This window comes from Asterias amurensis, chromosome 3, assembly GCF_032118995.1.
Source record: "Asterias amurensis chromosome 3, ASM3211899v1".
Taxonomy (NCBI): Eukaryota; Metazoa; Echinodermata; class Asteroidea; order Forcipulatida; family Asteriidae; genus Asterias; species Asterias amurensis.
Window position 1 is genome coordinate 25,281,893 of NC_092650.1, and position 27,653 is coordinate 25,309,545.

At 37.8% G+C, this 27,653-nt stretch overlaps 3 protein-coding genes across 6 annotated transcripts in view; all 3 read right to left on the minus strand.

Moving 5' to 3' along the window:
• The window catches only part of LOC139935443 (uncharacterized), a 43,316-nt gene extending 42,859 nt beyond the window's left edge, over window positions 1–457 (minus strand). For both annotated transcript variants that reach the window (XM_071930055.1, XM_071930056.1), the window contains exon 1: window positions 392–457. The gene's annotated coding sequence lies outside the window, so the exon portion shown is untranslated. The remainder of the gene's footprint in view (window positions 1–391) is intronic.
• A 5,373-nt stretch (window positions 458–5,830) lies between these two features.
• LOC139934898 (T-cell activation inhibitor, mitochondrial-like) lies at window positions 5,831–15,057 on the minus strand. Of its 2 annotated transcripts, none has more exons than XM_071929318.1 (9): window positions 14,674–15,057; window positions 13,551–13,680; window positions 12,099–12,210; window positions 11,085–11,322; window positions 9,981–10,201; window positions 9,626–9,717; window positions 8,710–8,966; window positions 7,885–8,016; window positions 5,831–6,046 (listed from the first exon to the last, which is right to left on the minus strand). In XM_071929318.1, exons 1-9 carry the CDS (start codon window positions 14,709–14,711, stop codon window positions 5,923–5,925), a joined length of 1,344 nt encoding a protein of 447 aa, XP_071785419.1. In that variant the 5' UTR covers window positions 14,712–15,057; the 3' UTR covers window positions 5,831–5,922. The 2 variants fall into 2 exon arrangements, with proteins under 2 accessions (XP_071785419.1, XP_071785418.1); XM_071929317.1 differs by having other exon boundaries at window positions 5,907–6,321; window positions 14,674–15,053.
• A 3,041-nt stretch (window positions 15,058–18,098) lies between these two features.
• Window positions 18,099–27,352, minus strand: LOC139934981 (uncharacterized). 2 transcript variants are annotated; one of them, XM_071929414.1, is made up of 3 exons: window positions 27,259–27,342; window positions 23,230–24,826; window positions 21,174–21,447 (listed from the first exon to the last, which is right to left on the minus strand). In XM_071929414.1, exon 2 carries the CDS (start codon window positions 24,708–24,710, stop codon window positions 23,241–23,243), a length of 1,470 nt encoding a protein of 489 aa, XP_071785515.1. In that variant the 5' UTR covers window positions 24,711–24,826; window positions 27,259–27,342; the 3' UTR covers window positions 21,174–21,447; window positions 23,230–23,240. The 2 variants fall into 2 exon arrangements, with proteins under 2 accessions (XP_071785516.1, XP_071785515.1); XM_071929415.1 differs by lacking the exon at window positions 23,230–24,826 and having other exon boundaries at window positions 18,099–21,447; window positions 27,259–27,352.
• Window positions 27,353–27,653: the final 301 nt, after the last annotated feature.

Here is a 27,653-nt window from a genome sequence, read left to right on the forward strand (position 1 = left end):
GGTCAAACGGTGACGAAACAATCGAAACGCACATAGATTGGCCAATGAACAACCTCCTTTTGACCTCAAGGCGTGGGCGCCGTACTGAAATGACGTCATGTGCATATATTATAATAAGGTCTATATTTATGGCATTCACTATTACTTACAGTAAACAGCCGTCTAGAATGAAATGGTGATGTCTGAATGATATACTACACACAGCATGCAGCAAATGCCCACGCACGTGAACTCTAGTGTTTGGAAAACTAAATCAGTCGACTAAAGTCATCCATTAATCTCAAACAGTACAACAAATCATTCAAATAAACACAAATTCTTATCAAATACATTTTCTCAATACAGTTGTTCAACCTGTGTTCACAGCCACATAACAAAATATACAATTTACCTTCTGTTTTTTGGGTCAAAGTCGGCACACCAAGTCTTCGCAAAAGCACGACGTACAAACAACAAGTAATAGCTGGAGACTCGTCGCAAGAGGGGGCTATTTACTTCCAGTTATTTTGGGTGGCGAGAAAAGGGGGAACTCCCTATCACAAAGCAGCCTTTCAGAATTCTCAATGAAAACAAAAATCGATTTGTTTTCGAAATTGTTTTGGACTCACGAAGCAAGTTTCATAATGTAATCTAGACACTAATGAACAAAGACATACCTCAATGAACCAGTAATTGTTTAGATCAAAGGTCTCGCATATCAGTTGTTTTCAATGACTTTTCCTAGCAGAAATGATGACAAGCAAATATTAGGTTTTTTTTAGTCAGAAGATGACAACCAGCTCGGGTATTTTGGCAAATCTTAATTTCTTTTGAGCACAAAAAGAAGCTACCAGAATAATTAAGTTACCATCCAAAACAGCATATCACATTGACAATCTATGACTGGTAGCTGGCTTACTTTGCATAAGAAGACAAACTGACGGCACTTTTTTATGCTTAAGCATTTCTATAAAACTAGCCTTTGTTAACGGGAGGGTACACGTTTGGTAATTGTCAAAGACCAGTCTTCTCACTTGGTGTATCCCATCATAACCATACAATAACAAGCCTGTGAAAATTTGGGCTCAAATTGGTCATCGAAGTTGCGAGGAAATGATGAAAGAAAAAACACCCTTGTTGGACGAATTTGTGTGCTTTCAGATAAGAATAAAAGACTTCTAGCTAGAAGTCTTTTATTGTTTTAGTGAGAAATTACCTCTTTCTCAAAAACTAAGTTACTTCAGAGGGAGTCATTTCCCACCATGTTTAATACTATCAACAGCTTCCCAATGATTATTACCAAGTCAGTTTTAATTTGTTTTGAGTAACTACAAAACGTGTACCTTCCCTTTATCCCTAATGTTGCCACGTAGGTTACAGTTTGCTGCACCTCATTTATGGGACACTATCTCCATATACATCAAACAAGCCAAAACGATCTCAAGGTTCAAGACTCTTCTCAATTCATCGTATACATAATTATTCTTTCTGTTTCCTCTGAGCGCTTAGAGACTTTCTTTTGGAGGTGTTAGGTGCTATAGAAAATACAGTTGTTATGATTATCATTGTGGTCTTTTGAGAGATTAGTGCTCTGTGATGGTATTTCATTTCAATTAAATTCAAGGTATTTTATTCAAATATTTGTAGCCAAAGGCTAATACAATTAAATTTACAAGGTAAAAAACATCAAGATTACATACATTGAAGGGAAATAATCAAAACATTAAACCAACATAAAATTTAAATAAGAATGAAGGAGATTGGCAATTGCAATAGTGGCATGGTATAAATAATGTCTATCAAATAATCAAAATATGCGGAAAAGAAACACTAAGTTACAAACTTTGACATAAATTAGCTTAACTTATTGAATGAACGGGTAAACTTCAGTTAGAATTGAATGGGATTCATTAAATATTGTGAAAATTTTTCATGGCACAAACTGGCAAGTCCATCTAAAGAATCTGCACAACATCAGATTCAAAAATATAGAACAAAAGGAACAGGTATAAGTTTGAAGTGTGTAGAAGGGCAAAGATAGTGACAGAAAAGAAAACCCAAGTGCCAAGCTCAGGGAAGGAACTACACATCCTCCGAACTCACCCCCTGCTCCAATTATATGATATTTGAAACATAAACTTTTACAATGACTGTAAAAACAATAAAATTTGTACAAGGTTCAAGTTTTGTTGTTTATATTTATGGGGGCATTAATCAGAAAGAACCTCACCCGCAGGCACAAAGACATTTCCTCACAACAACACTAATAACAGAAACTAATTTGAAGCTTCGTTCGATATTATCTTCTAAACATGTTTTATTTTGCATTTCAACAATTCAACATGGACAAAATGCTTAAAAAATAATATTATTGTAAAATAATGCAAAGTTGTCATAAAATGCAAATAATAATATAACGACAAAGAAAACTGGCAAATGCAGTGTCTTTATTAAAAGATAGTTTGATATTTAATTTTTATAATTCTGAATTATAATTTAAACAAAATAAACATTATAGTAATAAAGAACCTTTTCACTTTGTGAAAATTGAAGCAAATACGAGGGTGAAAACTGTTATTAGACAAATACATTATTTTTAATCCTCGCTCTTTGAGTTTTGCTTTAAAAAAACCCATGGCTTTTCCCAAGCCATCAACACATCTGAACAAACGATAGAAATAATTCTTTTAGATTCTGTCGAGACAATTGTAGACTCAGTAGATATATTTTTTCAACCGCAAAGATACCTTTCAAATATATATTTGTGACCCTTCAATACTGGTTGATAAGACCAAGTAAGATATTGTTTTCTTATTTTTAAAATTTTTGTCTCCGAAAAGAATATTTTTTTTCATTTTTTGCTTTATCTTAACACCAATTGATAAAATTTTCCCATACTTTAAACTTTTAAGTTCTACAAAGGCGGATTTTTTAACCTGGCTCTTTCCTCTTTACCTTTCAAATATATATTTGTGACCCTTCAATACTGGTTGATAAGACCAAGTAAGATATTGTTTCCTTTTTCTTTTCTTTTTTGTCTCCGAAAAGAATACATTTTTAATTTTGTGCTTTATCTTAACACTAATTGATTAAATTATTATTACCCATATTTTAAACATTTAAAGGATTTGGGTACCATTTCAAAATCTCCATAGATTTACATTAAACTTACAGAGTTTGAAGATAATGGTAGTGGAAAGCTTCCCTTCAAATATTACTTACTGAGGTGCTGTAGTTTTTGAGAAATGAGTAAAACAATGTCATGAAAATACGTTTGAAAATGATTGAAATAATTTTCCTGACATTGTTTTACTCATTTCCCAAAAACTACAGCACCTCATCACGTAACATTTTCAGGGAAGATTTCTACTATCATTATCTTCAAACCGTGTAAATCTGTGGACATTGTGTTTTTTGTCCTACAAAAGTTACATAGACCCTTTAAGTTCTACAAAGCCAGAATTTTTTAACCTGGCTCTTTCCTCAACGACGAAAAAAAAGAAAAGCCCTCATCCTTCTCTTTTTGAAAAAAATCTTGACTATCAACTGGTGTACTTTTAAAAAACTTGGCCTTATTAATACTTTAATAATCCTTGTTGTGTTTTGATGTAAATTAATTTCTTTTCATACACTCACTTTCATATAACATTTCATTTAACTTTACATCATTTAAAAAGTAAACTGACTTTGGGATTAGCAAAGTGAATGCAGTTGCAATACTTTTTGTACAAAAAGTAAACGGTTCGACCTGATACACAACTCTTAAAAATGTATTGCTTGTGATATTCATATAATATATTTATTCTTAAAAAAACACAAACTATTCCAATATCATCAAACTAACTTTACATTGTGACCATGATACTTCCAAAACTTACTAACAATTTGAAAATTTAATTTTTATCCACTCATTTATTCATGGCAGAAATTCCAAATAGAGTAAAATCTCAAGTTACAATTAAAGGAACGTTACAGAATTGGTAAGAAACAAAAATCGTGAAGATCACAGATTTACATAAAGTTTACACTGTCTAATGATGATGATAGTAGAAAACATCCCTTGAAATATTACGTCTGAAATGTAATATTTAATGATGAATAATCTAACTGCGAGTTTGGAGTTTATTGCTCAGTGAGCGTTTTATTCATTTTTATTTTGGCATCGATGCAATGCAAAATTTGTAAACGATTTTTCACTATTCTCTCGTTACCCAGATGGACGATCGATCTCAAACTTCTACAGGTTTGTCAGTTTAAGTATATGGTGGATTAGATAAAGTGCTTACACTGCAAGCAACTGTTTTGTTAGCAAAAAACCAATTCTGTAATGTTCCTTTAAACTTCAAATGACCAAGGCTGATCCAAATGGCGGCTACAGCTAGGGCTACAGCTAGATCTCCGTGCCGTTATGCGTTGAGGTATAGAACGTCCTTAGCAACAGCCGTAGCCACAGCTGTAGACGCCATTTTGGATACGGCCTTATATTCCATTTGCCCTGTTTCACTTGATGTCATCATCATAACTACTTTGGTTGTGTCATTTTGGGAGTCAATGTTCCTGGGTGATATACAGCGTAGTGTGAATTAAAGGTGACATATTTATACCTATTGACACGCCAACTCCTAAAATGTTGAGCGTGGGACAGCCGAAGTGTGTGTGATGAGCATGCAAGGATTAAAGTTGCTATGTCAGATTTTTTGCCCCAAACATTAAAAAATAGATTTCTTTTGAGTGAATGGTATTTCAAAGAGTATCAGCCGCTATAACGAAAAAAAGTTTAACTTTTACTTTTAATGGTCAGGAACCATGACAAAAATTTAAAACGTTTCTTATAAAACACATAAGAAATGGTCACGTGGTTTATTGTCGGGATCCCGACAAAAACTAATTTTGAGCACTGTATTTCGCTATACTAATAATTTGCAGACTTTTTCGAGCAATGCCTCAAATGAAAGCTTGTAACTTTCTCGAACCCCATCAAAATACCTATTGAATTTTAAATCACAATTTTGGGGTCAAATCGGCCAAAAATCTGACATAGCAACTTTAAACATTTACCCCGTGTACTGTCACATATGACTACTGTCTGCCACTCTTGCCATTTTGGGAGTCCACCAATTGCACGTAAAAGCTATGGTAAGTGTGTAAACGCCGCAGCACCTAAGATGTGCACTACACTGTATAACACAGGGACATTGACTCCAAAAAGTTAGTGTTATCAGCAGCAGAGTGCAGGTTCAATACACGACCTCTACACTTGTGCCCTTGAGCAAAGCACAACCATAACTGCTTCACAAAATGTTGGGAAGGTATATATATAGTTGATGCTACTCGGGCCGAACTCGGCTCGAGACGTTGTGACCATGGGTTTGTCCAATGTTAGAAATTCGTCTCTGCCATCACCAGCCAGGCTCCTAGTGGATGATACCCATGCCTAATTCATCCTTATGACTGTGAAGGGGGGTAACCCTGTTTCAGCCCCAGGAGTAGGTGGCAACATGCCCCTGTTTGCAGTTATTTTTGGTCGATAGCCCAAATCAGTTAAAGGAACACGTTGCCTTGGATCGGTCGAGTTGGTCTTTGACAAGTGTTTGTAACCGTTTTTTATAAAATGCATATGGGTAGAAAGATGTTGTAAAAGTAGAATACAACGATCCACACAAACATGCCTCGAAATTGCGTGGTTTTCCTTTTACCTTGTGGACTAACACGTCGGCCATTTATGGGGGTCAAAATTTTGACTCCCATAAATGGCCGACCATGTTAGTTCGCACAGTAGAAGGAAAACCACGCAATTTCGAGGCAAACTTGTGTGGATCATTGTATTCTACTTTTAAAACATCTTTCCAACCATATGCATTTTATAAAAAACGGTTACAAACGCTTTTGTTTTGACCAACTCGTCCGATCCAAGGCAACGTGTTCCTTTAAGTGTAGCTCTCACTATGGCCTTGTCTTGTTAGGCAATAACAGGCCCGACATTACGCAGATACACTTGATGTAGATTGGAGCGTGTTGATAAAGTGCCTTAGCAGTGAGAAGGATGAAATTTCTAAAATTCTGAATTCTGAAATGAAGCACCAATGAATACATTGTAAGTTTTTTCCTTAATAGTTCCAGTTCCAGGGTATGCACAGCTCTCCACCCCAGCGCTTTGTGTAGATGTGACCAATGCAAAGTCTTGTGTCGTTCAACGACACGCCAAGTTCAACAGGATTCTCAACAAGTCTTTTACAGCACAACATCATTTCCTCTGCAGTGACCGAGTCTTCTTTGGTTAACCCTGCTAGGTTAAGTTCCTCCATGCAGGACTGGATCGCAGCAGTTTCTTCAAAAAGATATCTAAAAAAGAAATTCTGAAATGAACACTGGTCTTATCCAGAGTGTGGGTTCGAATCCCGGTCGTGACACTTGTGTCCTTGAGCAAGATACTTTACTATAATTGCTTCTCTTCACCCAGGGGTATAAATGGGTACATGCGAGGGTAGAGGTTGATATTGTGAATGAAAAGCCACAAGCGCCTTACAAGCAGCTCAGGGCTGTATACTCCCTAAGTAGGGAGTTGAGAAACATTACAGGAATGTTATTGGCCCTATGACCAGGGCACTAATGTAAAGCGCAATGATACGATATGCAATGGTACACAATGATTGTTAAATGCGCTATATAAGAATTTGTTATTATTATTATTATTGTTCGTTGTGTGGTATGTCATGACCTAGCGGTTAAGAGCACCGGATTCAAACTCTAGTGTTTCAGATCAGCAGAGTCTAGCCTTGCTCAAGGCAGTCGCATTATTCACTCCGAAAAAGACACCGTTGTAAAACCAACCATCCGTTATACACTGTGTGTAGTGTGTGATACACCACACGACCCACCCGTACACTGTCATATCGCTCAACGCCTGCCGTACGAATACTGTGCACAAGTCATCTGCACTCGTACCACTATCCGCATGCAGAGACCATCAGGTCGACAGCCTTGTCTGGTCTGTAACTTCCCGGTTTAATGTGTTTTATTAAAAAAATTCCAATATTGGGAAAAAATGGGGGGGCTCTCTGATATGCTAGTATGCAGCTCATGAATATTTATATCTTTCGTCAGACCTATCAGACAAAACAGGATGTGAAGCAAATGAATTATTCATTGCTGTGGCCACTATGCAGCCTATCAAAGCAGTAACACCGGGGCGAGCCCGTTCTCCCCTTCTCTTTTCGAAAGTGCACTGGGTTCTTTTTTCATGCATCACACAACACACAGGACCAACAGGTTTCTGTCACATCCGAAGGATGAAGCATCATGGTCAAGTATCATGCTTAAGGACACAGGTGCCATGACTTGGACTCGAACCGACACTCTGTTGATTAGAAACACCAGAGTTTGAATCCAGCGCTCTTAACCGCTAGTGTATAACCTTATAAGGTTCTACATAAATGGGTGTCATAATTAAAGGAACACTTTGCCTTGGATCGGTCGAGTTGGTCTATAAAAAGCGTTTGTAACCGTTCGTTATAAAATGCATAATGGTTAGAAAGATGTTGTAATAGCAGAATACAATGATCCACACAAACATGCCTCGAAATTGCACGGTTTTCTTTTTACCTCGTCGACTAGCATGGTCGGCCAATTATGGGAGTCCAATTTTTGACTCCCATAAATGGCCGACCATGTTAACTCGCAAAGTAAAACGAAAGCTACGCAATTTTGAGGCAAATTTGTGTGGATCATTGTATTCTACTTTTAAACATCTTTCAAACAATATGCATTATAAAACAAACGGTTAAAAACGCTTTTTATAGACCAACTCGTCAGATCCAAGGCAACGTGTTCCTTTACAAGCACCCTGTATACCTGTTGTGAAAACACAATGATTGCTTATATAAATAAATAACAAAGAATACCCACCTCTGATGTTTCCGTTTGATATATTTGACTTTGTGTTTATTCTCGAGAAGGAAGTCAATTAAATCTAGAGGTTGAGTCGAGGCAGTAACATGAAGAGTACCATCTGAGAAAGCCGACAGTCTACCAGAATCACTGAAACAAAATGATAACAATAATAATGAGAAAAAGAATAATAAAATCAAGCATCTGAAAGCACACAACTTCGTGTGACAAGGGTGTTTTTCTTCTTTCATAGTTATCTCGCAACTATGACGACCAATTGAGCTCAAATTTTCACAGGTCAATTATTTTATGCATATGTTGACATAACACCAAGTGAGAAGACTGGTCTTTGACATTTTTACCAATAGTGTCCAGTGCCAGGATTCGGGTACTTTTTCAAAATTTCCACAGATTTACATTAAACTTACAGGGTTTGAAGATAATGATAGTGGAAAGCTTCCCTTCAAATATTACTAACTGGGGTTCTATAATTTTTGAGATACGAGTAAAACAAGTCACAAAATAATTTTCGTCTCAGGAAGAAAAACATTGTTTTAGCATGTAACATCCCATTAACCAGTTATGATACTATACCATAACCATAGCAAAACTGGTTAAAACGTTTTCACATGCTAAAAATGAGACGAAAATTATTTGTTTTACTCATTTCTCAAAAACTACAGCACCTCAGCACATAGTATTTCAAGGGAAGCTTTCTACTATCATGATCTTCAAACTGTAAAAGTTTAATGTAAATCTGTGGACAATTTGTGTTTTGTGTTTGGAAAAAGTACTTAGACCCTTTAAGGGGTTAGGTCTCTTTAAATTTCATTTTCCACAAACCTGGTTACATTCATTTCAATGTTTGCCAGGGCACCCCTCCCGATCCTCTGAAGCGACCTTTGACCCTCGGTGGTCTGACTGAACCTTCGGAGTGCGTTGCCGAGTTTCTTGAGTAGGCCGAGGTAGATACCTGCAGGCATGATGTAGATGGAGCACGCCCTCGTTATGGTGATACCACCGAGGGCGTCGGAGAGATGACGCTCTGCTGTGGAGAGGCTGCAAAGGATCCTCATTTGACGAGGCAAGCTGCTAAGAGACTAAACACAGAAGAAGAAAAACTCTATCAGTAAAAACAAATTCAGCAAAAACAAATTCTCAAACAAATTCAGCAAAAAAAAATTAACTAGCAGCAAAAACAAATTAACTAGCAGCCAAAAAAATCAGAGCAAAGTAATTGAAACTTCAAATTATTAAAAGAGACTTTGTTTGCATAAACAAATATTATAGGAATTGGGAAACCAATGAGAATACAGAGCTAACACGACGGTGTATGGGTAAAATACCCAAATTAATACTCTTTATCCCCTGATGCAAATTTAACATCTATTTAAAAAAAATATTTTTCCAGTTTTCTCATTTTTGATACGCACCAGACTGGCACAGTCTGGGGTGGATTTCACAAAGGTACATGTATTCCTAACTTAGGACTAGTCCCAGGCAATGCTAAGAGATAGGACTGGTCCTAAGTTAGGACCAGTAACTCATCCTAACTTAGGACTGGTCCTATCTCTTAGCATTGCCTGGGACTAGTCCCAAGTTAGGACTACCTTTGTGAAATCCACCCCTGTTCTCATAGCTTGTCACCAGCTAGTTCAATCTGGAAAGATGGGTTCTAACTTACTACAGAGGTGGGTGGTGGGGTAGGGGAGGGGGGATTAAGGATAGGGGAGGTACATTGATTTCATATACTACTCACTGAAAGCCATTGATGTTCAACATCTTTACTACTCAGCATGATGTAACCTTCTCTGGTGACCCCAGTGAAGTTACCAATCACCAGCGTCTTTCCTAAAACAGTTGCAAAAGAACAATGAATGAAAAACACCCTTGTTGCACAAATTTGTGTCCTTTCAGGTGCCTAAAAAAGGTTTCAAGCCCATTTTAATATTTGAGTGAGAAATAAACTCTTTCTCAAAAACAGTTACGTCAGAGGGAGGCAATCTCAGAATGTTTTATACTATCAAAAGCTCTCCATTGCTCATTGCCAAGTAAGTTTGTATGCTAATTGTTTTCACTAACTTTTAGTTGTATCCAATGCCTTTAAGACTCACCTTTCAAGTTGCTGATGATATCCGGGTGTTCCCGCAGCAGCTTCCCTAGCGACTTCAAGCATGCTCTGTATGTATTCAAGTCCCACCTAGACATCCACCTCAAGTCTTCCAGTTGAAGATCCTCTTGGAGGATGGCGTGGAGTCGATCTGTCTCCTCACGCACCGGGAGGCTGGACTCTATGTTCTTTCTGGCCTCAACGATGGTCGTCTTGAGAAAATACCTTTAAAGAAAGGATGTAATGAGTAATAACATTGGGTTCTTATATAACGCTTTATCACACACCTATGAGCAAATCAAAGCGCTAAGTAATTTGTCCTGCAAAGTATGCGGAGCTATGTTTAGAAGTGTGAGGTAAGAAGTACAGCCTTCGATGGTATAACACTCTTTGAGAATCATTTGCCTTAGAAACGACGTGGTTATGAGAAAAAGATATAAGTTTTTATAAAACAAATTAGACTCTCAAAGCGTTTCTGTCAAGAACATTTCTCAGATTGTGTACTCCAATAATGAATTATTTTCTTCCTGCAAGGAAATATCGATATCGGATTTTTAGCGATAGTTAAAATGCTACCACCTTTTGAAATGAAATTTGTATTGGTTTAGTTTCATTGTATATAGGATAAAAAACAGCAAAGCAGTTCCAAAATCTGAAGGTATAAATTGCCTTTAAAGGGAAGGTACATGTTTGGTAATTGTCAAAGACCAGTCTTCTCACTTGGTGAATCCAATCATAAGCATAAAATAACAAGCCTGTGAAAATTTGGGCTCAATCGGTCATCGAAGTTGCGAGAAAATGATGCAAGAAACAACACCCTTGTTGGACGAATTTTTGTGTGCTTTCAGATAGGAATAAAAGACTTCTAGCTAGAAGTGTTTTATTATTTTAGTGAGAAATTACCTCTTTCTCAAAAACTACGTTACTTCAGAGGGAGTTGTTTCCCACAATGTTTTATACTATCAACAGCTCTCCAATGCTCATTACCAAGTCAGTTTTAAGGTATTTGTTTTGAGTAACTACCAAACGTGTACTGTCCCTTAACGAAAAGGAACCGGTCACAAACATGGATATTGACGATTGGTTTTGGATTTTGAAGGTTTTTTACCTAAGAGAGTCTTTTGCCCTGTGTCTGGCCTGATGGGTTGCTACATTGGGATTCTTCTTTCCTGTGTAGGTGTAGTAGCTATGATGCCAGTCGATCGGCCGGGGGAATGGGGCCGCAGGGTTTGGTGAGAACCCCTGCAGATCTTTGGTGGACAGGCTGCACGTCTTCAAGATGTTACTGACAGTAGTGTAGACATCTCGAGTCAGTAGGCTGACTGTGACTGTGCGAAAGGCTTGACCTGTTAAGAGATTGGAGGTTAGAAAAGCGAAAAATAGTTAATTGCCTGACGTTTCGACCTTAGCAGAGTCTTTCTCAAAGGCTAAATGGCAACAGAACAAACATAAGAGTAACATGAGCAGTGAGGTTGAAATGCATGAATAGACTGGGAGAGATTGGAAGGGTCTCATGGCTGAGTGGTTTAGAGCATCAACTTTAAGTTCTGTTAATTAAATCGTCATGATGTGGGTTCGAATCCCGGTCATGACACAAGTGTCCTGGGAGCAAGTTGCTTTACTATAATTGCTTCTCTTCACCTAGGGGTCTGAACCCATCATCTACACTATCATCCACATTTTTCTATATCTTATTTTATTTTATGCAAATCTCATGGCTGAGTGGTTTAGAGCATCAACTTTAAGTTCTGTTAATTAAATCGTCATCATGTGGGTTCGAATCCCGGTCATCATGACACAAGTGTCCTAAGAGCAAGTTGCTTTACTATAATTGCTTCTCTTCACCTAGGGGTCTGAACCCATCATCTACACTATAATCCACATTTTTCTATATCTTATTTTATTTTATGCAAATCGCTAGACACTGAAGGCCACTTCATGGTGTGGGCTACAATTATTTTATTCCAGAAGCTGTTGCCACCTACATTACTCCTAGGGCTAAAACAGGGTTATCCCCATTACAGTACATATGGATGTAAGCTTGGGTATCATCAATCCGAAGCCTAGCCTGTAGAGCAGAAAGCACTACCTCCCCAATTTATAGACATAGTAACTTTCTTACCCTGACTGTTGCGTAAGTAGAATGTCAAATCTTTAGGAGAAGCTTGAACGGATTGTTGTCTGATGTTCTCCAAGTGGTTATACAACTGCTGCAAGGAATACTCATTCACTGCCTAAAGAAAGTTAAAGACACTGGACACTATTGGTAATTGTCAAAGACCAGTCTTCTCACTTAATGTATCCCAACATTAGCATAAATTAACAAACCTGTGAAAAATTGAGCTCAATTGGTTGTCGATGTTGCAAGATAATAATGAAAGAAAAAACACCCTTCTCAAAATCAAATTCGTGGAAAATAACTTGTTTTCGCAAACTACATTACTTCAGAGGGAGCCATTTCTCACAATGTTTTATACTATCAACAGGCTAACAATTCTTTTTGAGTAGTTACCAATAGTGTCAAGTGCCTTTAAAAAAACACTCAAACACTACCTGTCCATAATCAATTTGAAAACTTGTCTAAGGCTACTTTGAGTAGAAAATAAAGACTTGTTTCAATGAAGTAAAATTGAGTGCGATCTATTCATGATCAACTTTAAAGACAGTGGACACTATTGGTAATTGTCAAAGACCAGTCTTCTCACTTGGTGTATCTCAACATGGTCGTCGGAGTTGCAAGATAACTATGAAAGAAAAAAACACCCTTACCACACGAGTTGTGTGCTTTCAGATGCTTGATTTCGAGACCTCAAATTCTAAACTTGAGGTCTCGAAATCAAATTCGTGGAAAATTACTTCTTTCTCAAAAACTACTTCACTTCAGAGGTAGCTGTTTCTCACAATGTGTTTTACTATCAACCTCTCCCCATTACTCGTTACCAAGTAAGGTTTTATGCTGATAATTATTTTGAGTAATTACCAATAGTGTCCACTTCCTTTAAGGGCATAAAAAGTGTTGCTTTATTTAAGGCCCATGCTTACAAGCTGTCCTTTTTATGGGCTCCTCAACAGTTTCACTTAATTGTTTATTATTCTTTTGATATATTTGTGAACACTGTGGAAATAAATGAACTGAACTTGGCCCAATTTCATAAAGCTGTTTTAAGCAGAAAATACTGCTTTAAGAAAGTTTCTTTGCCTGCAAAAGGTGAGTGAGGCCCAACCCACAACAATACAAAAAAAAAGGTAATTTTTGCTGGTAAGCTCTTTCTGCAAATAAATACTATTCAGCAACACTATTCTGTGCTTAGAAGGTTTTTGTGATATAAAACAGGCCTTATGAAATTTTGCCATGAACTAACCAACCCATAACCCCTTTTGTAAAGCCCAGCCCCCCCCCCCACAAAAAATAGCTACAGTCCGTTTCAGAAAGGCACGCCAGAGTCGCCAGGAGCGACTCTGATCGACCTGAACGTCTGCAACAGTGGATCTTTCCATCTAGTGCATCCAGTCCTTCCAGACGTCAACAGAGTTTTGTTTGGCGCGACTCGTCGCGCCAAAGGGTGTAACTTACTCTTTCTTTGGGATGTCTACCAAAGAAGTCTGGATGGACAGCAAAGATAAATGGTCTGAGGAACTCGGATGTCTGAGCAGTGGTCAGATGCTTTTGATGGAGTCTTAATGGGTGATACGTTGTGTGCCATCTAAAGGGTCAAAGACGTTTAAACAGTGTTATTTTTATAGGCAGTGGACACTAAAACCTTACTTGGAAATAAGTAATGGGGAGAGATTGATGGTATAAAACATTATGAAAAACAGCTCTCTCTGAAGTGACCTAGTTTAGGAGAAAGAAGTAATTTTCCACGAATTTGATTTCGAGACCTCAAGTTTAGAACTTGAGGTCTCGAAATCAAGCATCTGAAAGCACACAACTTCGTGTGACAAGGGTGTTTTTTCTTTCATAGTTATCTTGCAACTCCGACGACCGATTGAGCTCAAATTTTCAAAGGTTTGTTATTTCATGCATATGTTGAGATACACCAAGTGAGAAGACTGGTCTTTGGCAATTACCAATAGTGTACACTGTCTTTAACGAGTTATCAGCAGATTAATGATTGTATTGAAACTCATTGAATGGCCTTACACGCGCATTCCATTCAATTCAATTATTAAAATAACAGAGGAGTCAGACTCCCAGAGAGCAGTGCAATAAAGCAGTGATCGAAATTTTAATAATTTATTATAAAATAAACAAATTTTATTAAAGTAAATAAATAAGTAATTAGCACAATGAATAAAGTTTATACAATTTAAAAAGTTCCCGATCAATAAATGTTTTGCTTGTGTTTAGCTCATCCATCCATAGCTGTCCCCATTTGTTGGCAATTGTTGGCAATTGTGAGCTAGACCAATCAATCATCGATCATGCCCATCGAAAATTGTACAATACAATGACAAAATTAAAAAGCCTGCATTCTGTATACATTTCTATCCTGGCATTGACATAGTTTAACTATAATATCTATGGAGGTTCAATCGCTCTCTTAAAGCTTTGAAAAGAGTACAGTTCAGTGCACGCAACAACAACAAACAACATCACTGAACAAAAATCACATGGCCACTACTCTATGCTTTAAATAAATGGCTGTCAACTTGCTTGACACGCAACCGATCCTAATTTTTTAATATTAATTTACCTGCTTGACGCTAAACGGGCCAGCCTGTGGGTCCACATCGCATCCGTCAAATCTCTAATCTAAGCCCTACATGTCGGCTGCATGAGCTACTTACAGAAGTTTCTCCCGAAAAGAGCGAGAGAAACTGTTTTGATGTTCGATGCTAGCAGACACTCGCGTCCGCCGTATCAAGACATCGTTTTATTGTCAACAAACAACCGTTGTGTATGTACACATGTACATGTACATACACACACGATGGACGGACCGACCGGTCTAGTCCGGTGATCCGTGAGTCACGCGTCCATTGCATGCACATTGTCACCACACACTCCCCCATTGAATCGTGTATGGGGGACACTCACTTTTGTGTTTTCCAAAGCCGCTTATTTTTTTTTTACATCAATAATAAATATATCGCAACATAAACAAAATGCAATATTGATGTTTTATCACGTACAAAAACCACTCTTTTTTCCTTAGTAAATTTATCGGAAAAAGGCATGAAACAGCAAAGTTATTAAAATGTGGTTACTACACCCAAGGAGGTAGAATTAGACCCACTCTACCTGGATTCCTCTTCCCTCATTGGTTCTTTCTCCATGGTCCTTGTTTTATGGGTGGATGAGGTGAGCAAGAGGGAACTTCTATTTTTAAAGACAATTAAGTGATTCATGCATCACAGCAAGTATAAGGATACCCCCATGCGGGTCAGCTATAGCAGAAGTCATTATTCGACTTGTACAAATTAAAGTTGAAAACCTCTTGTTTATAATGTTGCTTGCTGGTGGCAAGTTGGTGTCCACCCCCCCCCCCCCAAGTAAAAAACAAAAACAAAAACTGCTCGGGTTGATCAGGGGCCAATTTCATAGCGCTGCTAAGCACAAAAATTTGCTTAGCATGAAATTTTGCCCTCGATAAAAACAAAATTACCGACCAAATTTCCACGTGGTTTTGAGGATAAACAAACAACAGTTGTAACAACCAATATGCAAAAAAAGGAAATATGGTTGGTAATCCTGTTTTTATCAAGGAAGAAATTTCATGCTAAGCAAATTTGTGTGCTTAGCAGCGCTATGAAATTGGACCCAGATGTTTGAAATAAACTTTCCGGTTATCTCATTAATCCAAGATCCACCAATCTCAGTGTACACAAAAAATGTTTAGTAAAGGATTAGCATCAACTAATAACCCGCAGTCATCTTTTTTTTTTTTGGGGGGGGGGTGTTGTTTAACTTTTTGAACAGCACGTGGGTACTTAAATGTCATGTTATGCAGCCAGCTTGATTTAAATTATTGTTTTCAGCGATTGAGAACACTAGAAAAGGACCAGTGAGTAGGACCTGCTATCGTCTCAAAGTCTCCTAAATATTAATAAGCAAAGTCATTAATCGACTCTGAAAGTCTTGAATGTGTTGGTTACAGCATGTTTGCTTTGTCAAGCCTGGAATTTCATCTGTGAGAGGGCAAGGCCATTTTTAATTTTGCAAAGGGTACTTCCATTGGAAAATCTTAAAGTTATTGAGAATCTTTTAAAGGGGCACCAAGGCCAATAACACGGCCCAATTTCATAAAGCTTGTGAGCACAAAAGTCTTGCTTGGTAGAAACAGATAACCAGCCAAAATTACATGTATAGTGTCCCTGGTACCCCACTCAATATTTGCTTAGCAAAGAAATTTGACATGCAGTATTTTCTGCTTGAGAGCTTAAAGGAACACGTTGCCTTGGATTGGACGAGTTGGTCTATAAAAAGTGTTGTGACTGTTTTTTATAAAATGCATGGTTGGATAGATGTTTTAAAAGTAGAATACAATGATCCACACAAACATGCCTCGAAACTACATGCTTTTCTTTTAACCTCGTCGACTAACATGGTCGGCCATTTATGGGAGTCAAATTTTTGACTCCCATAACTGGCTGACCGTGTTAGTTTGCACAGTAAAAGGAAAACCAGGCAAATCTGAGGCAATGGAGGACATGGCCACTTTGGACTGTAAATCGAGGCCTACTTCAAATTAAAGACACTGGACACTATTGGTAATTGTCAAAGACTAGTCTTCTCACTTGGTGTATCTCAACATATGCATCAAATAACAAACCTGTGAACATTTTGGCTCAATTGGTTGTCGAAGTTCCGAGATAATAATGAAAGAAAAAACACCTTACAAAACACACAGAAGTTGTGTGCTTTCAGATGCTTGATTTTGGGACTTCAACATGGTCAACATCTATTTCTGAGGTCTCAAAATCAAACTCCGGGAAATTTAGTTTTCCGCAAATATTCTCACAATGTTTGTTACTATCAACTTTTCCCAATTACTTGTTACCAAGTAAGTTTTTATGCTAAGAAATATTTTTTGAGTATTTACCAATAGTGTCCACTGCCTTTACATGGGAACCTAAGGTTATGCTCAAATGTTCACAAAAAGAAGATTTGCACAATCTACTGAGGTTATTAAACAACACTCACAACAAAGATTTAAATGTTACAACCCATCATTTATTTTAAATGTAAAGAAAACATACACTATGTAACAACTTCAAACTTTTAAGGCCTCCTTATACACAATGTGAGAAAACACACTAAATACTTATTCCATCATTAAAGGCATGCAGCCTCTTTCGGTAATTGTAAAAAGACAAGTATTTGCTTTTTGGGACGCACTTTATGTGAGACCCAATTTTACCTGGAATAATAAACCTGTGAAATTAAGATCAAAATGGTGGAAAACCATACCACTGTTTCAAAAATCAAATTTTAAACACAAGGGATTAATAGTTTTACTAATTTCTCAAAAAACTACAGCATTTCAGGCAAAAATATTTCAAGGGTAATTTTCCACCATATCCATATTTCTACCATTATGTAACTAATGTGCAAGTCTAACAAATGTTTATAAATCCAAGTGCTCTAATCAATTGACTACTTTCTATTATCCAATTGGAGTCGAGATCTACAAACTTGGGATGATGACATAATTTTTTGTGCACTCCCAGTATGTTAGAAATGGCAAAAATAACTAATTGTCATTTCGGTAACGTCAAAAATAGCAAGACCCATTTTTGTTCTTCTTTTGATTAGATTGTCTTAAAACGGAGTAGGGTGTACACTGCACCAGGAAGATATCTACACAGATAATGTTTTATCGGTCTGAAGATTTATTTACTGATTAAAGGCCAGGGCACCAGGCTTGATAACGTGAACAAAAACGAGAATGTTAACAATACACGCCCTCCATTGGTTGAATGAGCGTGGGCGTAGTCTGCGTGAAGCATATATCAACCAATAGAATGCATTCTCTTTGCGTCGTCATTGTTAACATTATCGCTATCGCTGCAGTGTGACTTGGCCTTTTTACCAACAAGGTTAAGCCACCTTGTTTATGTTCTTTCAAACCAATGCCACCAAACTGAGGTCTGTTGGAAAAATAGACTGGCTCCAATTTTGTTGTTACAAACTGCTTTACTAACCAAAAAGACTTCCTAAACGTGGCAGGTGCCACAGAACCTGTAGTGGTGCGTTGAAGGACGTCGCCTTGGATCGGTCGAGTTGGTCTTTGAAAAGCTTGGTAACCGTTTGTTGTAAAATGCATATGGGTAGAAAGATGTTGTAAAATTAGAATACAATGATCCACACAAACATGCCTCGAAATTGCACGGTTTTCCTTTTACCTCGCCGACAAACACAGTTGACCATTTATGGGAGTAAAATTATCCCATAAATGGCCGACCGAGTTAGTTCGAAAAGTTAAAGGAAAACCAGGCAATTTCGAGGCAAATTTGTGTGAATCATTACATTCTAATTTTAAAACATCTTTCTAACCAATGTTTATTATAACAAATGCTTTTTATAAACCAACTCATCCGATCCAAGGCAAGCTTTAAGCTTTTTTAAAGGTTGGAGTACACTGGTTTTTTGCCACTTTCACTGGAAAGGAAATGTTTTCCTTTTTAATCATTATGGAATATAGGAATTGTTTTAAATGATCTAATTTTTGTTTTTCTTTTGCCTGAAAACTTAAGATTCGTACAGTAGATTCAAAATACAGTACATATTTAGACCTGTTACATGTACTTTGTTTTGGAATGTCAAGGGCACCAGTTGAAATCTGCTCTCACTTAATTTGCCAGAAACATATTTTACTTGTTTGAATGTCTATCAATTTGTGAAATAATAGGCTAAAGTTATTAATTCACAAAGTTGTTGACACCTTTTACTCAAAACACAAAAAATTGAAAAAACTCTAGTTTAAACTATGCATATATGCAAAGTGATTTATAACAAATCTTTATCACAATTTACAGTTGAATTCTCCCAAAGATAAAAACTTAGTTTTTAAAACAAGACATTTTTAAATATTTGCCCAACATCATGCTTGATAAACCAGTGCTTACTTAAAGACACAAGACCAGTCTTGTTATTTGGTGTATATCAACATTATGCACAAAATAACAAACCTGTGTAATTTGAACTTTTAAGTTCAAACTAAAACTGGTCGTCAAAGTTGCAAGATAATAATGGAAAAAAAAAAAAAAAACCTTCTCGCACAAGTAGTGATCTTACAGATACTTGATTTCGAGACCTCACATCAATTCAAATATTTTACTGAGAAATTACTTCTCTCTCAAAAAATACATTTCTTTAGAGGGAGTCATTTCTCACAACGTTTCATTCTATCAACAGCTCTCCATTGCTCGACACCAAGTAAGGTTTTATGCTAACAATTATTTTGAGTAATTACCAAAAGTATCCAGTGCCTTTAGGGGCTTTCTGAGTCATGTATAGAAAAAAAACATCAGCCCTTTGAGTGAAAGAAATCTTTGCATGAACTACATGTAGTCACAAAACATCTTGTGGGTTACACAAAATGGTGTAGCCCTGTCATTTAACATCAGGTCCCAATGTCACAGAGCTCTTTAAAAAGTTAAAGAACCCAAAATAACTAAGAACAAAGTTATGCTTACCAGCCAAAATACCATGCCACATGTACCGCATGTGACTGGAATGCTCTTTGTTTTTACTCACCAGAAAATTGCTGGGCAATACCTTCTTCCTTCAAGGGATGCGTTCAATGGTTGGAAAGATGTTTTAAAAGTAGATTATAATGATCCACACAAATATTATGCCTTAAATGTTGTGAACTTACATGCCATTTTGTGGAGTCAACCACAAAATGGCCGACTGTGTTAATTCGCAAAATAAAAGGATAACCATGCAATTTTGAGATATATTTGTGTGGATCATTGTATTCTACTTTTAAAACATCTTCTCAACCATATGCATTTCCTAAGAAAAGGTTTCAGACACTTTTCACGGACCAACTCGCCCGATCCAAGGCAACATGCCCTTTAAGTTGCTCTATGAAATTGTGCCCCAGGTACAAAGAGCTCAAGCAGTATTCCCATCAGGGATTACTTGGTCTGGCATCACGGTTGAGGGAACTACGACACATTCATCAGCCACATAGGTACTGTCCTCGCCTTGTTGAGCTTCCGCTACCTGTACCATCTCATAAACCTGGTCAGTTGCTGATACTTCTGTTGCAACCACTATGTTAGTGTTCTCAGAATTCTCTCTCTGCTCAAAGCTTTCCTCAGCAACCTCTTCATCAACTGCAGCAAGCTCCATATTCTGTTCGACATTTTGAATGGAGCCGTCGACATTGTGGGCAACGGTGAGGACAGTGACGGTCATGGTGCCTTCCTCTCCTTGCATGATCTCCAAGGATCCGTCTTCGGAGCTCTGCTGCATAGCGGCGTGGATGGCCTCAGCGTCAGCTTCAGAGAGCTGCAAGGTGTTTCCCTCTTCGTCAACGATTTGGAACTGCTCCTCCAGTTGCAGTTGATTTATGGTCTTCTGAGCAGGAGAAGGCTCCTCATTATCGGCAGTGTCTTTCTTGGCTGAAGAAGGCATCGTGTAACCGTCACCAAACGTGGAGATGTCGTGCATTCGGAAGAGGTGATTCAGTAGGTTGTGCTTATGCATAAAGGTCTCTTTGCAAGCAGCACAGACCAGCGGCTTCCTCTTCTTGTGGATGCTCATGTGGTAGATGAGCTTCATCTTGTCCTTGGATGCAAAGATACATTCTAGACACTGGTACCTGTACATGTTCTCATGGGTCTTCTGGTGTTGCAGTAGGCTGTAGCGGTCGTTGAAGACTCCCTGACACAGTGTACAGGTTATTGGTTCACACTCGCTGTGCATGTGATTGATGTGTGCCTTAACATCTGCAGGAAGGTTGAAGATGGCGTTACAATGAGGACACTTGTGGGACGATCTCAGGGCGGTGTGTTTCCACAGGTGCTCCTTCAGGCTACTCTTCTGGGAGAAGCTCTGATCACACACGCCACACATGAAGGGCTTCTCGCCAGTGTGAGTGCGCATGTGACGCTTCATTCGATACTTCTCAAGGGTAGTATACTCACAAATTATACACTTCTGCAAAATTTTGGGGGCTATTTCTTTAGACTTCTTCTTGGATGCAGACCTCTTTGATCCACTCTTCTTCGTCTTCATCTTGTTTGAAAAAGTACACCAAACTGTTGAAGTGTATAAAATATTCTTTGTCTGAGATCTAAGTATCACTTTTTAGGGAGTAGTGAAAAGTGCAATGTTAAATTGTCATTGTTCGAATTCTCCACCGAGCTTAACACTCAACCAAGAGGTTATCATCTTTTCCAGAACGACATGCAAGAAATGAGGAAGGGAACTCAAGCAGCCTGAGATTTCACAGTTGGATGAAGTGGATGAGTAGTTCTGGTTACCACCGAGTTCAAACAATTCCAGCAGTCACCTGAAAATAAATAAATAAAGATAAACATACAATTAGAAGCAATAAACAAAGTTGAAATTTCTTTGCAATCTATGGCGGTTTTAAGTTCGTAAATTTTGCCTGATCTTTTTTAACCAGACCAGAGTTGTAAAAGATATGTAATGTTCCTCCGAGAGCTGAGCTCAACCTTAACATAAGCAGACGTACATTGCCAAGTACAAAAAATGCTATGGGTTAGAAAACACAACTTCGCAAGCTCTGCGGAACACTAAAAACTGCTACCTACTTTTCAGATGTGAGTAATACATTAATTTTGAGGATTAATTTTCATAATAGAGAGGTTTCGCAGAGTCATCGATATTCTTATGTGAACGGATATGACATAATACGTCATCTCTTTTTGAGGTCCATGTGACCTATAACCGTTGTTAACAAGTTAGAATAGTCGCTCAAAACGGGAATCTGTCGCCATATACGTTAGTAAACAACGAGTATATTTTGTTCATGTTTTTGTAGCGTATTGTTATTTTTTAATGCACCAGGTTTTCACCATGTCTATTAGAGGTATCATACACGGATGTAGTTGGACATTTGTTAACCACCATGCTTCAGAAAAAGAGAAATGGCGATTGTCCATGGGTGCAGCCATTTGGTTAACAGCGCCCTCTTGAGCCTCAAGTTGAGGGTCTTCGTTAGAATTTTGCGAAACAAAACCACACAGCTCACTTGACGCGAACGCGTACGGTTCGATATCTGTGTGCGTATTCGTATCCGCGACTCTGCGAAACCTCTCTATTAAACTGGTTGTGACCACTACCATAAAACATCAGAAAGATACATCACAATGCAATGTTAAAAATCTGGGCTACTAAAAATTCATGGGGGCAAGTAAAATGCAGTTTACTAGCAAGGAGGGCTACTGTAAAGACACTGGACACTATCGGTAATTGTCAAAGACTAGTCTTTTCACTTGGTGTATCTCAACACAACATATGCATACAATAACAAACTGTGAAAATTTGAACTCAATTGTTCGCCGAAGTTGCGAGGTAACAATCAAGAAAAACAACCTTGTCACACGTAGTTGTGTGCTTTCTGGTGCTTGATTTTGAGACCTGAAATTCTAATTCTGAGGTCTCAAAATCAAATTTGTGGAAAACTACTACTTCTCGAAAACTACGTTACTTCAGAGAGAGCCGTTTCTCACAATGTTTTTTACTATCGACAGCTCTCTATTACTTGTTACCAAGTAAGGTTATGTAATAATTATTTTAAGTAATTGACCAATAGTGTCAACTGCCTTTAAGCGCAACGCCTTGAGACTTTATTTTAATAAAATTGGGGCCAAGAACATAATGAGTTGTTGCTCTAGCATTGGGAATTGATACACTAAAAGCCTGCTGATTAAAAAAATCCCAGAATTAAAAACAAAACAAAACGTCAAAAAACAACATTTTAAACAAAATTTAAATGGGAGAATAGAGAATGGAGGCAAAATGATCAATTCTTCTACAGTCTGACCATTCATTATGTATATTGTTAACGGCCTGACTATAAAACCCTAGCAGAGTCTTTCTTGAACCATCTACACATTTTTGAAAAACGTAGTATCAAACATGAAGTCCACAGGTACATTTGTGCACAGCGGTTCCACAGTACACACTCCGTCGTTTGAACAATGATTGTGAATGGTCGGTCAACTTCTGGCAAATATTACTGAAGTACATGTAGTATGGTCAATTTAATCAAATTATGGAGTGAATTTTTGTTATTTGCAAATGTACTGTGCTTTGTTTCCCTCACCTCAATTTCATTTAACTATCCTCATCTCTTGCAATTTCATCATCACTACCGTCATAAAGGTCGTCACCAGGATGAGGTTTGAAACCAGCGACCCCATAAAGTATGTCATTCACAAATTTGGCTTTGGACGCCTGTCTGGCCCTGCTGGCCATTCGTGTTAAGTTATCAGGCTTCAGGATGGTGGCACTTGGCTTCTCCGCTACCTCTTGCAGGAGGACCTCATTAACAATCTCCGACGTTGGCTGGAAGAGGTCAGATAAAGCCTTGGCTCGTATCTTGGCTGCTACTTTGGTTTTGTAGCATACTCCTGGCTTTGCGGTGTGAAGATGAGGGTGGGGTCCTGCTGTAAATCTTCCGTCAATTTCTTTGTACGATGCCAAGCAGCACATCTTCCTGCCGCGGATAGTGCACTGCCACTCAACAGTATTTCTTCTAGCTCTTTTGATGTTGTACGTGAATCCCTGACTGTCAATGAGTCGTGGGCGATTTAGATGAGTTGCTGCCTGAAGTATTCGGAAACCTGCGGCATAGGCTTCTTCACCGAGTTCTCGCTCTTGTGACTCACATGGATTGGGTAATTTGGTCTTGGCGTTAACAATGTCCCAAGCTTGTTTAGTAATACTCTTGTCTCGTTTACACTGCGGTGTTTTGACAAGCATTTTTGGTGCAGTGGTACTAGTAGTATTTCCCCTCCCGACATGACAGTGGGACTCAGAGCCAGCAGTAAAATCTCCATTTTTCTGCTTTAAAGTGGCTTTACATTTGAAGCTTTTACTATTTAAAGAACAATTCCAATAAGCAGTATCTCCATTAGACTTCTTAAAGTTGTATGTGTGTCCAGTGCGCTTTTCAATTAGTCTCGGTTGTCCGAATACATAATTTGAGTAGTATTGTTTTTCTGCGCCTTTCTTTCCTTTGCTTTTGGCCTTTTTGCCTTTCATGGCTTTCATCATTTTTACAGTCATTTTTTTATCTTTCTTTAATGGGGACGTCAGATTTTCCAACTTGCGAGAAGATATACCTGGCTCAGCAAAGTGGAGATGTGGTTGAGGACCTGGAGTAAATGTGGCATTTTGTTGTTTGACAATCGCTCGGCAAGTAAGAGCTTTACTTCTTACAGTGCATTGCCAGTCCGTGGCCAATCCACGTGTCCTTTTGACATTGTACGTGTATCCCAGGCCATCAAGAAGTTTTGGTTTATTGCGTTTGAATGATGCCTGAGCCTTTTTCTTTTTGATCCTTGTTGCCTGTGGAGGAGCTAGATTAACTTGATCATCGACAATGATATCTTGCTCATTCGATGGTGGCGCCTCTGGTATTGGAATTTCAAGATCTTGGGCCTGAATGATCTCCACCATTCCCCCGAGCAATACTGATGTACAACCAATTGGGTCTGTTTGGCACGTAATCTCAACGACTTGCTGAATGGTAACCCCATGTTCAATGTCTTCATTTTCTTGTGCAATGTATTGCTCCATCATGATTACTCAAAATAAACAGTCTTAAGCTCTGCAGACTCTACATTTAGCGGTCAAAAGAGGGCTTCAGTTAAGTCTCAGAATTAGGCCCTTCAAATGGAACAGTCAAACAGTCGTGGCTGCAAAGATTTAGAAAAATAAAAAAAAAAACTAGTCAGTAAACAGTCTAGAATAGGTTTATTGAAGTTATTCAATTGAAGTAAAAAGATTTTGTTCAAGATTTTGGGTACTGTTATTTGACCTTAAAGAGCAAATCTTCCCAATTGGTTGCACTGTTGAATTGAAGTTTAACAAAGCAAGAACTTCAAAACTGTAATCCACTTTGTTTTTAGTAAAACATTTTTAAAAGACTTTTTTAAATGTCAACCAAAAATTATTACCGATCACCTGCCAAGGTTCGGGTTCCCCGACCCAGGCCAATCATAATAACAACATTGCTGTTCCTAAAAATGTCTAAAAATATAGTTATTATACGAATTGGGCCTTTTCGATTGTTTTTAACTGTAATTTTTTTTAAACATCAACTCAGTCTAATTTTTGACAATTTCAGCAACAACTGTTTGACCACTTAAATAAAAACTACTCCTAGAACTATGAGATTCGTTCCGCTACCATCTCCCAGATTAGGGGAGATGATAGTAGCGGAACTAACCTCATCTCATAATAACAGTTCATGGGAGACGATAGCGGAACGAACCTCATATAGCCAAAGTTCTAGCTTGGACTAGGAGTACATAAAAACTACCATGCCTGCAACAAATTCTACTAAAGAGAATTTTAAGGCTGTGCAGAAGAACTTGCCTTATATTAAATAATTATACGTATGTAAATATACCCTGGTACGTGTCATCAGTGGAGTGGGATAACACTAACACTAACAGGTATTTTTTTACAATAAAAAAAGAAAGTAATTTTTTTTCAAAAATCAATTAGGGTTAGGCCTACTCAACCTTTTTAAATTTTACAATGACACTTTCACATCATTGGTGTTGAATTCAGACTTTTCTCCAACTTTTTCCTTTTTACACATTTCTGTTAGGCCCTAACAAGGCCTAAAATTTTAATTAAAAGTAAAAAAAAAAAAAAATAATATTCAATAATAATAAATTAATAAAATACACAATTCACAAATCACACGAACGAAGAAAAGTTCTACTAATAACTTTGGTTTGTTTCTGTTTGAAACTTGTTGTCGGCGTATTGTCGGCACTCTGGCGTTGTTGTCGGCGTTGTCGGCTTTTATGTTTTTTGTAGGACCCTAAGTTAACCTAATAAAAATCACACTCTGTATCGTAGCGTCATACGTTATCGACCCTCATATGTTTTCGGTCTCCAACTTTGGTTCCCGTTTACCGCGAAATTGTGCAAGCTGCACCGGTGACAGAAGCTATGCAGTTTACTCACGGTCTGTATTTTCATCAGGCTTAATCATGCTGAGAATAAAGTTTCCTGTCGTTGGTTATGCTCAAACATTTATAAAATGATTGATTTTTGGTACTAATCACTAGTGCATTATTATGCCAACATTCAAATGAGTCAAAGAAACATCATCCAACCTCGAAAGTTCAAAGCAAAATTACTATCTGCTAGATTGAGTTTCATTCTGCTTTAGTCACTAGATGGATCACGTGAGGTGGTTACTATTTGGGATTCTATGGTGTGCAAATGTGGGGAAAATATTAAAATATTTTAAGTGAAAATGACAACAATTTTTGTTGTTGATTTACTGCATACTGTAATAAATTCTGATAAGCGTAATAAATATTAAGTCTACATTAAATTTAAAGAGAAAATATCATAGATTGGTTTCTTATCTCCTGAAACCAAACATTACTGGTCTGAAATGGGGGGAAAAGGATTGTTATGAAATGTGAGTGCATCAAGGAGGGGTGGGGTGTTTTACTTTCATGCCTTATGATATCTCTGGATTTTAATATAGTAGCCATAATGCCTTAGGACAAAAATGTAATTAAATTTGTTAAGTAGTAATTGAATAATATTTTTGATTTATTTTGCATGCCATACTAGCTTCTGAATATTCAATAAAATACCAACCAATGAAAGGTGTGAAAACATATGACGTTGCTCCAATGTCGTGCATGCATAAGCACTGTTAATGGCGGACTGTCTCTCGCAACGTAAATCCAAAACTTTAAAAATTTCAAAACACCATGAAGTGAAATGGTTATTGTTAAAAAATTGGATAGATGATTTGAAAAAAAAATATTTAGTTTTTGATTGTGAACATTTTTCCTGTTATCCTACTGAAAACACATGACACCAGGATAGTGCAAGTGGTTGGGCACTGTAGGCTAGTTCGCGCGCGCCGCCTGATTGAATTATAACAGTAAAACACTCACTGTGTGTTTAGTGTGTGTTTTTTGCTTTCGTCTGATTGATGGGGCGTAGATTAATGATGATCAATTCCCATTTGAGCACCAAGTATTTAACAGGCGAGCTTCAAAATAATTGTACAATGTCACGGTTTTCTCATTTTCTAGAAAACGTTGAAATGTGTACCTGTGATTACAGAAATGTTCAAAATACTTACCAAGTAATTTTGAGAAATGATAGTTCCATTTTTCTCGTCCGTGCAAACTGTACAGGGTGCGAAATGACGCCGCTTTATCGCACGGTGTCCTGTCTCCCACTCATAAACATAAGCAACCTCCGCGCTTAAAAACTAGTGACCAGCCTATCCCTGATCTTGTCACGTGATCGCGCGGATGTTCGTGTGGGGATGGGGGGGGGGGTGGAGATGATTGGGTTGAGGGGGGGGGGCACTTGCGTCTTTAATGAAGCAGTTTAAACTGAAAATACTGATAATATTTTTTTAGAGAAGTCAAAATTGAGGGGTTGGGGTGCCAGCATGAACTTTTGGGCTGTTTTTTATAAGGCTCTCTTTATCATCGGTCTTCGAATAGCGCGCGGTGTTTGAAGTTTGCG